Source organism: Salvelinus sp. IW2-2015, linkage group LG26 (genome assembly GCF_002910315.2).
Source record: "Salvelinus sp. IW2-2015 linkage group LG26, ASM291031v2, whole genome shotgun sequence".
Lineage (NCBI taxonomy): Eukaryota > Metazoa > Chordata > Actinopteri > Salmoniformes > Salmonidae > Salvelinus > Salvelinus sp. IW2-2015.
The window spans coordinates 49,047,127-49,058,580 of record NC_036866.1 but is presented as its reverse complement, the minus strand read 5'-3'; the positions used below and the strand labels follow the sequence as shown (position 1 = coordinate 49,058,580).

The 11,454-nt window shown below is 42.3% G+C and overlaps 1 protein-coding gene across 1 annotated transcript in view; it reads left to right on the top strand.

Annotated features, from left to right (window-relative positions):
- The window catches only part of tspan18b (tetraspanin 18b), a 144,911-nt gene extending 140,010 nt beyond the window's left edge, over positions 1-4,901 (top strand). Inside the window, exons 7-9 of the mRNA XM_023971829.2 lie at positions 2,265-2,441; positions 3,567-3,650; positions 4,173-4,901. Coding sequence (XP_023827597.1) covers positions 2,265-2,441; positions 3,567-3,650; positions 4,173-4,220 — 309 coding nt within the window. The 3' untranslated portion in view covers positions 4,221-4,901. The remainder of the gene's footprint in view (positions 1-2,264; positions 2,442-3,566; positions 3,651-4,172) is intronic.
- Positions 4,902-11,454: the final 6,553 nt, after the last annotated feature.

Here is an 11,454-nt window from a genome sequence, read left to right as displayed (position 1 = left end):
GTGCTAAAGCAGTGAATAAAACAAACTCAGGGAGGAGGCGTCTAATGTTAACATGCATGAAACAAATGCTTTTTAGGTTACAGAAGTCAACAAATGAGAGCGCCTGGGGAATGGGAGTGATGCTGGGGGCTGCAGGGCCTGGGTTAACCTCTAAATCACCAGAGGAACAAAGGAGGAGTAGGAAAAGGGTACGTAAAAGGCTGAAAGAACGGGTCGTCTAGTGCGTTTGGAACAGAGAGTAAAAGGAGCAGGTTTATAATAATAAATTATAATAATATAATAAATTCAAGGCACAATGTATAGACAAGGGTATGGTAGGATGTGAGTACAGTGGAGGTAAGCCTAGGCATTGAGTGACGATGAGAGGTTTTGTCTCTAGAGGCACCATTTAAGCAGGGTGCGGTCACCCCCAGAGTGTGGGGGGTGGAACATAAGGGCTAGCTAAAGGTATATTGAGCAGGGCTGGAAGCTCTACAGTGAAATAAGATAAAAAATTACTAACCAAAACAGCAATAGACAAGGCATATTGACATTAGGGAGGGGCATGTGTAGCCGAGTGATCATAGGGTCCAGTGAGTAGCTAGGCGAGCTGGAGGCACGGCGATTCAGACAGCTAGCAGGCCGGGGTTAGCAGATGGGCCTCAGGSGGACGTTGCATTGGGAGAGCCTGTTGAAACCCCCTCGGAAGGTTACGTCRGCAGACCWGTCGTGATGGCCGGCTAGGCTCCGTGTCGGCAGCAAAGGGTCCAGRCCAATTGGGAAAAGAGGTATTTGAAGCCCAGAAATTGCTTGATAGATCTCTTCGGCTAGCCGGGAGATGGGCCTAGTTCGAGGCTAGCTCCAGGCTAACTGGTGCTTGCTTCGGGACAGAGACGTTAGACAGGAGTAGCCACTCGGATAGCAGCTAGCTAGCTGCGATGATCCGGGGTAAAGGTTCAGAGCTTGCGGTAGGAATCCGGAGATGTGGTWGAGAAAAGCAGTCCAATATGTTCTGGGTAGATATCGTGCTGTTCAGGCTGGCAGGAGTTGCCCAGGCTGAGGCTGGCAGATGTCCGAGTTAACGGTGGTGRCCGCTAGCAGTGGCTAACTGACTACTAGCTAGTTAGCTGGCTAGCTCCTGAAGGGGGTTCCGGTTCAAAAGTGTAAAAATAGYAGATCCATACCACATTGGGTGAGGCGGGTTGCAGGAGAGTATGTTCAGTCCGTAGATGGAAAATTAGATAAAAAATATATACGAAGATAAARACGATATATACAAGGGACACGACAAGACAATCAAAACAKACTGCTCCCACTGCTACGCCATCTTGGATTATGAAAATAGCTGTGCAGYGACGCTTCCCATCCAACCTGACAGAGCTTAAGAGGATCTGTAGAGAAGAATGGGWGAAACTCCCCAAGTACAGGTGTGCCAAGCTTGTAGCGTCATACCCAAGAAGACTCAAGGCTGTAATCGCTGCCAAAGGTGCTTCAACAAAGTACTGAGTAAATGTGATCTTTTTTTCTTATTTTTTACAACATTTGCAAAATTAAAAAAAATATATATGTTTTTGCTTTGTCATTATGGGGTATTGTGTGTAGATTGATGAGGGGAAAAAATAAAATTTTGACCATAGGCCGATTTAAGATAAGCAGAGTAAGGTGTTTACATTACTATTGCATAATCTTCCTACTGACATAGTTTCATATTTAATTATTGCTGTGCACAACTGAGCAAGAGGACAAGTACATTAGAGTGTCTAGTTTGAGAAACAGACACTTCACAAGTCCTCAACTGGCAGCTTCATTAAATAGTCCCGGCAAAACAGTGAAGAGGCGACTCCGGGATGCTGGCATTCTAGGCAGGGTAATAGATAAATTCTTAAATATTTTCAAAGAAGCTTGAATCATCATTATTTGGACCGTATAGGTTAATGATACACATGGGAAACTGTTGAGCCTGAAAAACCCAGGAGCGCTGCAGTTCTTGACACAAACAAGTGCGCCTGGCACCTACTACCATACCCCGTTCAAAAGCACTTCAATATTTTGTCTTGCCCATTCACCCTCTAAATGGCACACATACACAATCCAYGTCTCAATGTTCTCAAGGATTAAACATTTCTTTAACCTGTCTCCTCCCGTTCATCTCCACTGATTGAAGTGACATCAATAAGGGACCATAGCTTTCACCTGGATGCACCTGGCCAGTCTATGTCATGGAAAGAGCATGTGTTCTTAATGTTTTGTACACTCAGTGTAATTTACCCAGCTCTCCTCCCCAGTTTGACTGCTGTGGCGTGAACAGCCCGGTGGACTTTGAGGAGAGCCTGTTCAGACTGATCAACCCTAATGAGATGGTCCCTGCGGCCTGCTGCAGGAGGGGTAGTCACCCCGGAGACTCAGCCTACATCCCCCAGGAGGAGTGTCTGATGGGGAACATGCTGTTCAGAAACAACAAGGTGGGTACTGGTACTAGACTACTTCAAAAATACTACTATGAACCCTTTAATAATCTTTATTGACCCATTCAACAAAGAGAATGGAAATAAAAATGTCGCCCCTGGAGCAGGACCTCCAGAGCAGGGCACCTAGAGCAGTTCCCACAGAACAGGTAGTACATCACATCAGCAGTGGGTGGCACCTGAGATATCTGGCAGCCCTCCACATTCCTACCTTCCAGGTGCATGTTTGTCACTCTAACCACGAGGCTACCACTGCCCCCTCTCCCTGCCACACTGGGAGACAAAACCCTCCTCTGGCCTATCAGCTAAACTAGAGCAGAAGAGTGTGTGTTGGAGTGATGATATAACGGGACTGCTTCTCTACTGGCACTGTCCTCATACCGGTAGACTCATTAGTGCTTTTCTATGTTCTGGGTGTCAAGGAAGTATGTTTTACTGTGTAGTGTAGAGTAGTGCAGTGTGTGTGTGTGTGTATACTTATGCATGCTTGTGTTTGACTATGTAGATTGGAGTAGGGTAGGGCAGTGTGGGCTTGGAGTAGGGTAGGGAAGTGGGCGTGCAGGTGTGCGGAGGTAGAAACATACAGTATTTAGCCATATTGACAAACAGATTCAGCCATATTGACAAATGGATTTAGCCATATTGACAAACGGAATGCACACGTTTGTGTGCTTGTGTGTGCGGGTCTATATTTATCTCTGTGTGTGCTTGCCTGTTTTAATCACTGTCTTGAGAGTGAAATGTAATTACAGTCAACACTGATGGGAAGGAGAGGCTCCAACTGTTGTTGTTAAGGCCTGTGGAACAATGCAGTATCTCCGGAAGGCGTCTGTCTCTCGCTGTCTCTCTCCCATTCACACACAGAGCCTCATTAAAAGCCAATGAGGCCAGGGGCCCTGTCTCAGTCTCTGTCTCTCAGCCCATTCATCGAGTCTATTGTTACACTGACGCATTCAGTTATGGCTCTGATGCTATTTATATTGTCCATGCATTTCAGCACACACACACATGCATGCATTTATGCACATACGTGCACACAAACACACACATTTCAATACTCTCTCATATTGACTCATACTATTGAATTGTGACTGAGACTCTTTCCTCTCTTTGTGTTTTCAGGGCTGCTACTCAGCGGTGGTGGACTACTTTGAGCTGTACATCTATGTGGCTGGAGCGCTGGCCATCGTGGTGCTCACCATTGAGGTAGGATTCAATATTTTGTTACTTATAATAAGCGCTTTGTGAGTAGCCTCCAAATCAACACATTTTTCCCTTGTCAGTTGGTGTGATTGGTAATGTAAGCTGTTTAGAAAAATCCATGTAGTTTATCTTCCCCACACACAGTACACAGCAACGGAATCTGAAATACTGGAGAATATATCATTTGAAGCAAGTGCTGGTCACTTCCCCGTTTATAGTACGATTGCCCCACTTAGTGGAGAATATTGGTGTTGYAGGACTGTTACACACCATACATTACTGGGGAGGCATCTCTGAAGTCATAATTATGGATATGGCAATCTAGTCGATTTATTAGATTAAGCCAGAGCTGAATTGTCTAATCGTCATCATGTAGATAGTTTGGTTTATTTTGTTTAGTTTCATCATCATCGTTTGGCTGCAGAACAGTCGACCATTTATTAGGCTAGCAGAATTTAAACACTTACTTGTGTCTTGTTCTCTGTCCTGACTGCTGTTCTGACACTCCTCTGTTCTTCTCCACAGCTGTTTGCCATGGTCTTTGCCATGTGTCTCTTCAGAGGTATCCAGTAGGATTAGCGCACCACACGCCGGACAGGAGGACTTTTCGGAGCTAGAAAAGGGAAATCAGGAGAAGGGAAAGAAAAATGTACACTTGTAAATTTATTGTTCTCTTTTATATCTGCCAAAATTGATTGATTGGTTGGAAAACAAACGAAACAACACTCAGAAAACAAACAACTAGTACTTCTCAGCTGGACCTTTGAGGTATTTGGTGACAAAAAAAAAGAAAGGATAGAAAGAGAAAAAAGACAAGAACGACAGGAAAACGACAAGAAAACGTGTGTAAAGTGATTTGTGTGTAAAGTGAAACAGATGTTTCATGGACCAGGTCTAATACGGACCGGGTGTATAGTAGTGGAACGCGAATAGGACCTGGGTGAAACCAGGCGTGGTAAATAAGAGGACCCGGTTGAAGCCTGCCCTGCAGCAGAAGTAGCTTGAGACCCAGATCTGTTTGTGCTGTCTTGCTAGCTAACTGGGACTCAGGCTAGAGCAGAAGACACTGCACTGACTTTTGGATGAAGAATATTTATACTTACTGAGTAAAAAGTTGGCTTGACTAATATAGAAATATGTGTTTTATGTACACTTTAGCTGTTCCTTCCTATTACCACTTCTCCCTCCCCCGATCCCCCGCCCTTCCATCTACTGCTACCACAATTCCTCCCTCTTTCCCACTCCCTCCCTCCACATACTATTGTTAGAGCCATACCTCTGTAATGCTGTAAAAAGTCCCATCTATACTGTGTGTGTGTGTGTGTGTGTGTGTGTGTGTGTGTGTGTGTGTGTCCTTGTATGAATGAATGCATGTGTGCATGTTGCCCCTTTTGACCATTCAAGCTTGAAAGGCAACTTCTGTTAAAATATTGTATTTGTGTTGTGATGTTCATTGCAATAGTGGTTACATGTGGCTTAGGTGAAAATAAATGTATTTGTATGCATTTGTATTTGATTCTTGAAAAGACAATGACATTAAAATGGCATTCTAAAATGTTGTCCATGTGGTGAATTCCTTTCTGATGCTTTTAAAAGTATGTACCCAGTAAAGCAGGATAGAAGGCCTAGTCAGATGCTCTTTGGCAAGGGCGTAGGAGGGGTCCCCAATGTTTGAAGCAGGTAAAATTGCCCCCCCCAAAATACAGTACCAGTCAAAGTTTGGACAAACCTACTCATTCCAGGGTTTTTCTTTATTTGTACTATATTCTACATTGTAGAATAATAGTGAAGACATCAAAACTATGAAATAACACATATGGAATCATGTAAACAAATCCAAATATATTTTAGATTTTAAATTATTCAATGTATTCACCCTTTTCCTTGACAGCTTTGCACACTCTTGGCATTCTCACAACCAGCTCATGAGGTAGTCACCTGGAATGCAATTAACAGGTGTGCCTTGTTAAAAGTTAATGCGTTTGAGCCAGTCAGTTGTGTTGTGACAAGGTAGGGGTGGTATACAGAAGATAGCCCTATTTGGTAAAAGACCAAGTCCATATTATGGCAAGAACAGCTGAAATAAGCAAAGATAAATGGAATATTATGAAAATGATAACTCTCAATGGGAAGAAATTCACAAGTCATGTCCCTGGAGCTTCAGCCTAGTTGAGTGGTGTCATTTCTGGGGTTCCACTATCTATGTCCATAGATTATATAAAATAAAATGCAGAAGGGGACGTAGTGGTTGAAGCCAAAAGGCTGTTCAGTACTATTAATGTTTGAGAAGGTTTTGCCTAAGAAAGTACAGATGAACTTCCTGGCTTTCACTGTTATAGAGTTTGTCCCATAATCAGACCTCAGCATAAGACCCAGATGCAGACAATTCGAATAACATATGTTTACTAACAAAACGGGGCAGGCAGACGACAGGTCAAGGGCAGGCAGAGGTCAGAGGGCTGTGAGACAGTGGTGTAAAGTACAACTTAAGCTGTTTTTTGGGGGTATCTGTACTTTACTAATTATATTTTTGACAACTTCTACTTCACTACATTCCTAATGAAAAGAATGTACTTTTTACTCCTTACATTTTCTCTGACTCCCAAAAGTACTATTTCCATTTTGAATGCTTAGCAGGACAGGAAAATTGTCTAATTCAAAAAACCTTTCAAGAGAACATCCCTGTCATCCATACTGCCTCTGATTTGGCAGACTCACTAAACACAAACGCTTCATTTGTAAATTATGTCTGAGTGTTGAAGTGTGCCCCTGGCTATCCGTAAATTAAAAATAAAAATACAATCGTACCGTCTGGCTTGCTTAATATAAGGAATTTTAAATGATTTATACTTGTACTTTTGGCACTTAAGCATATTTTATAGATTACATTTACTTTTGATACTTAAGTACATTTTAAACCAAATACTTTTAGACTTTTACTCAAGTAGTATTTTTTGTTGTTGTTTTTCAGAGAGTGGATCAGCTTTAGTATTGTGGATAGATTGTTTCTTCCATCAATGTAATCGCCTGCATCACTTCCAATCCCCCATATATTTTTGGGGTAAACATACACTACCGTTCAAAAGTGGGGTCACTTAGAAATGTCCTTGTTTTTTAAATGAAAAAAAATGTCCTTTTGTCCATTAAAATAACATCAAATTGATCAGATACACAGTGTAGACATTGTTAATGTTGTAAATGACTATTGAAGCTGGAAACATCTGATTAAAAAAATATATATCTACATAGGCGTACAGAGGCCCATTATCAGCAACCATCACTCCTGTGTTCCAATGGAACGTTGTGTTAGCTAATCCAAGTTTATCATTTTAAAAGGCTAATTGATCATTAGAAAACCCTTTCGCAATTACGTTAGCACAGCTGAAAACTGAAAACTTGTTCTCAACTAGCCTACCTGGTTAAATAAAGGTTAAATAAAAAAAGTAAAATAAAAAGGTCTGGAATCCTTCCATAAGACCTTGAAGGAATTCCTTGTGTCATCCAAAGGTGGCTCCCTTGGAGGAGATGGCGTTGCCGAGTTGGTCCGAGTCTGCTGGGTCAGTCATGGCCAGTTCGTACTATCAGACCTCAGGATAAGACCCAGAWTCAGACAGTTCGAATAACAGATGTTTCCTAACAAAACCGGGGGAAGGCAGATGACAGGTCAAGGGCAGGCCGAGGTCGGTAATCCAGAGCAGAGTCAGAAAGGTACAGAACGGCAGGCCGGTTCAGGCGTCAGTCAGGCCGAGGTCGGTAATCCAGGCAGTGTCAGACAGGTACAGAACGGCAGGCAGGTCAGGGCAGGCAGAGTGGGCAAAAAATGGAAAAACAAGTGCTAAGGAGAAACAGGAGTATGGGAAACCACGCTGGTGTGCTTGACGGACAAGACGAACTGGCAACAGACAAACAGAAAATACAGTATAAATGCACAGGGGATAATGGAGAAAATGAGTGACACCTGGAGGGGTGGAAACCAGCACAAGACAGGTGAAACAGATCAGGGTGTGACACCCACCCCCATGAAGGTGTTTTAAATGCCAAAGAATGGGACATGTAGCTGCTCAGTGAAAAAGAAAGAGAAGACGTGCCAAGTATGGAGGGGAACATGATTATGGTGGCTGTGTGGAAAAATGTTTATGGCTAACTGTCGTAATTATGGGGGGAACACAGTGTAGCATTTGGTGGACGCAAGGTGCAAAAAGAGGTTAGAGCGGCCCGAGGATATAAAGTCACTCGTAATGTCTCTTATGCAGAGGATGCAAGGCAGATTGGTGGAACTATTAGYCAGAATGGTGGAGATAATAGGGTCAGTCCTGGAATAAGGGGACCTACTGTAAGAAATGTTGCCTATGTTGGTCCAGACARGGATACCAGACCTGTTCAGAAWTCTTGCTCTCACAAATGTGTCGTGCCAAAGGAAACCTTGATAGTTKATCGGATTGACTTCCTTATAATACTAATGATGGAATGTCTCAGTATGATGATAACTAGAGTTATGGTTTTTGTCARCCTTCAGTYGAACGCCTGACGCCTTGTAGCTAACGGTCAGGAGTTTAAGAAATATGTAATCGATTTAGAGATCAAACCTGATGAGATATGTTATCATGAAACATGCCTTACYCCACATCTTGATTGTATTATTCCTGGTTATTGTTCAATCAGATATGATAGATCAACTGGACAGGGTGGTTGTGCTACGTTCATAAGAGAAGGTRTTGTATATCGTAATATACCTGTCCCATCTGAATACAAATGTGTGATGGTGGAAATCTAGTGCAGGAAGTAATATTAAGTTGCTAAATTTGTACAAGCCTTGTCATCAACTATCTGCAGGGGTGTTTGATGAAATATCAAGAGAATTGGGCTCTAGAGAGATATGGTGCGGCAACTTTAATGCCCATAATAGTGGGGAAGCGCACATACAGATGCTAATGGTAGTATTGTGGAAAGTATGATGGAAACAAGAGCATTAGGATGTCTTAACGATGGATGTGGTACAAGAGTTGATGTTGTTAGAGGGGTTATATCCTGCCTGGACCTCACACTGGCTTTTTACTCTAGAATGTGCTGCTGTGACTTCTCTGATTTGCCAGTGAGTGAAGTGGGTGAGAAAAGGAAGGGGGTTCTTTGGTGGACTGAAGAGTGCACTGCGGCTATTCGAGAAAGAAATAGGGCTTACAGAGTGTTGCGTAGGAATATGACTCCTGAGAATCTAGTTGATTTTCAAAGGAAGAGAGCTTTAGTACATAGTCTGTCAAGAGAAATGCATGGAGACAGTTCTTCTCTGCAATAGGCAGGGATACTGAGCTTGGGGATGTATGGTGTATGTTGAAGAAGATGACTGGAGGAAGCAAGTCCACTCGAATTCCAGTTTTGGTTGTGGGTAAAACAATGTCCGTAACTGATAAAGAAAAAGATGACTTCTTGGGGAAGACATTTGATAGGGTACATAGTGGGGTAATTTTGAACGAAGTACAGTGCATTCGGAAAGTTTTGTTATGTTACAGACTTATTTTAATAGGGATTAAATAGACCCCCCCCCCCTCCCATCAATCTACACACAATACCCCATAATGACAATGAAAAAAATGTTTTTTAGAAATGTTTGCGCATTTATATATATTTTTTAAACCGGAAATATCACATTTACATAWGTTTTCAGACCCTTTACTCAGTACTTTGCTGAAGCACCTTTGGCAGCGATTACATCCTCGAGACGTCTTGGGTATGACGCTACAAGCTTGGCACAGCTGTATTTGGGGAGTTTCTCCCATTCTTCTCTCCAGATCCTCTCAAGCTCTGGTCAGGTTGGATGGGGAGTATCGTTGCACAGCTATTTTCATGTCTCTACAGAGATGTTTGATTGGGTTCAAGTTCGGGCTCTGGTTGGGTCACTCAAGGACATTCAGACTCACGCGGACTCCATCACCTCCCTGATTACCTTCCCTATATATGTCACTCCTTTTGGTTCCTTCCCCAGGCGTTATTGTTTCTGTTTCAGTGTCTTGTCTGTGCGTTGTTTGTGTTTCTTGTTTTGTATTAGGTTGCATTTATTTATTAAAACACTCACTTTGAACTCTCAGGGAGTTACACATACACGATATGTGTTTAGCCTTAATAGGCTGTGGATATAGAGCCCCAAGTCATGATCAGTTGTGCTATTTAAGCGTCTACCTGATGAGGTCAAACTTGTTCTCGTGGGATAATTTAATGAGAGTTGGAGTGAGGGGATTATACCTTCTGGATGGAAAGGTGCAGTAATATTACTTTTTGCAAAGCCTGGTAAAGGATCCTTCATGTGCTAATAGTTACAGACCAACAGCACTGACCTCTAACTTGTGTAAACTGATGGGAAAGATCATAGTCAACAGACGACCTTATTTCCTGGAACATAGAGGTTTATTGAGTCATTGATTGATTTGTTGATGCATTAGTAAATGTGAGCAATGAAGGAGAAAAAAATCTGGTCATGAAAGAATGAATGGCTATTGTCTTTTTTGACATTGAAAAGGCATACMACACTATGTGGAGAGAAGGCCTCCCGATTAAGATGGAAAATACTTGGTATTGGTGGGAGGTTATATAACTGTGTTTTGGCCTAATTTAATCACTCTTTTTATATGAAGCCTATGGGAGTCGACAATGGTATTCCTGAAGGCAGTGCTGTCAGTCCAATTTTGTTCAACATTATGATTAATGATGTGTTTTTGAAATGTAGGTCCCTATATGCTGATGGAGCTATTTGGAAGAGGGGAAGGAATGTCTCATGTGACCAAATCTATTCAACAAGCTATAGTGGATGTTGAAAGATGGTCGATTAACTGGGGTTTTAAATTGCCAGTGGCGAAGTCTTGCAAAGAAGAAAGTTGCTGATAATATATTGTTTTTTAATATGTTGTTTCTGTTTGGACAGCCTATGGGGAGGGTTTRAGGATGACAATTGATTACGGGTGTATAGTTTATGGAAATGCGGCGAAGGTTTGGCTTCAGAAGCTGGGCAGAATCCAGTATATAGCTTTTAAGGATATGTATTTATGCATATGCATTTATTTATGGATATGCATTTAAATCCACATCTGTATGTGCCTTACTAATGGAGGTAGGTGAGATGCCTTTGGATATACGGTGTAAAAAGGTGTCATTTGGTTATTGGCTTAGGTTGAAAGGCTGTGAGGTTGAGCATCCCACTGCTACTGTTCTAGATGGCTGTTGGGAATATACTAGTACACAAGGCAGTGGTTTTGGTTGGACAGTTGAAAAGCTTGCTGATGAGAGTGGTTTWAGGGAGTTGGAGGTTGGCCCTTCTGCGGTGACAGGGGATGTTCCTCCATGGTTACTCCCAGCTATTGTTGTTGATCTAACCTTGATAGAGAAAAGGAAAGATTGGTCAGAAGTCTGTTATATAGGGAAACTGGTTGACAATTACATTGGTGGAAGTTTCTATGCATTTTTACCGCTTTTCACAGATTGATCCAAGGACCCAGATAGTGGGCGCAGAGGAGCAGGTATTTACATTCCTGAATTTGATGTGCAGATATATAGAAGACTAATAGATGAATTGTCAGTATAATCAGTTGAACTGTTGGCGATAGTAGTTGCCCTCCAGTGGGTGGAGGACGCTCAACCTGTCAGAATTATAGTATGCTCAGATTCCCTGTCTGTGTTGAATAGTATATCATCTGGCAAATCTAAAAGGAGTGACCTATCTATATGAGGCATTCATGTTATTATGGAGAATCGAAAGACTGGGCGTAGTAGTGAGATTCTACTGGGTCCCAGCCCATTCAGGTGTGGAAGGCCATGAAAT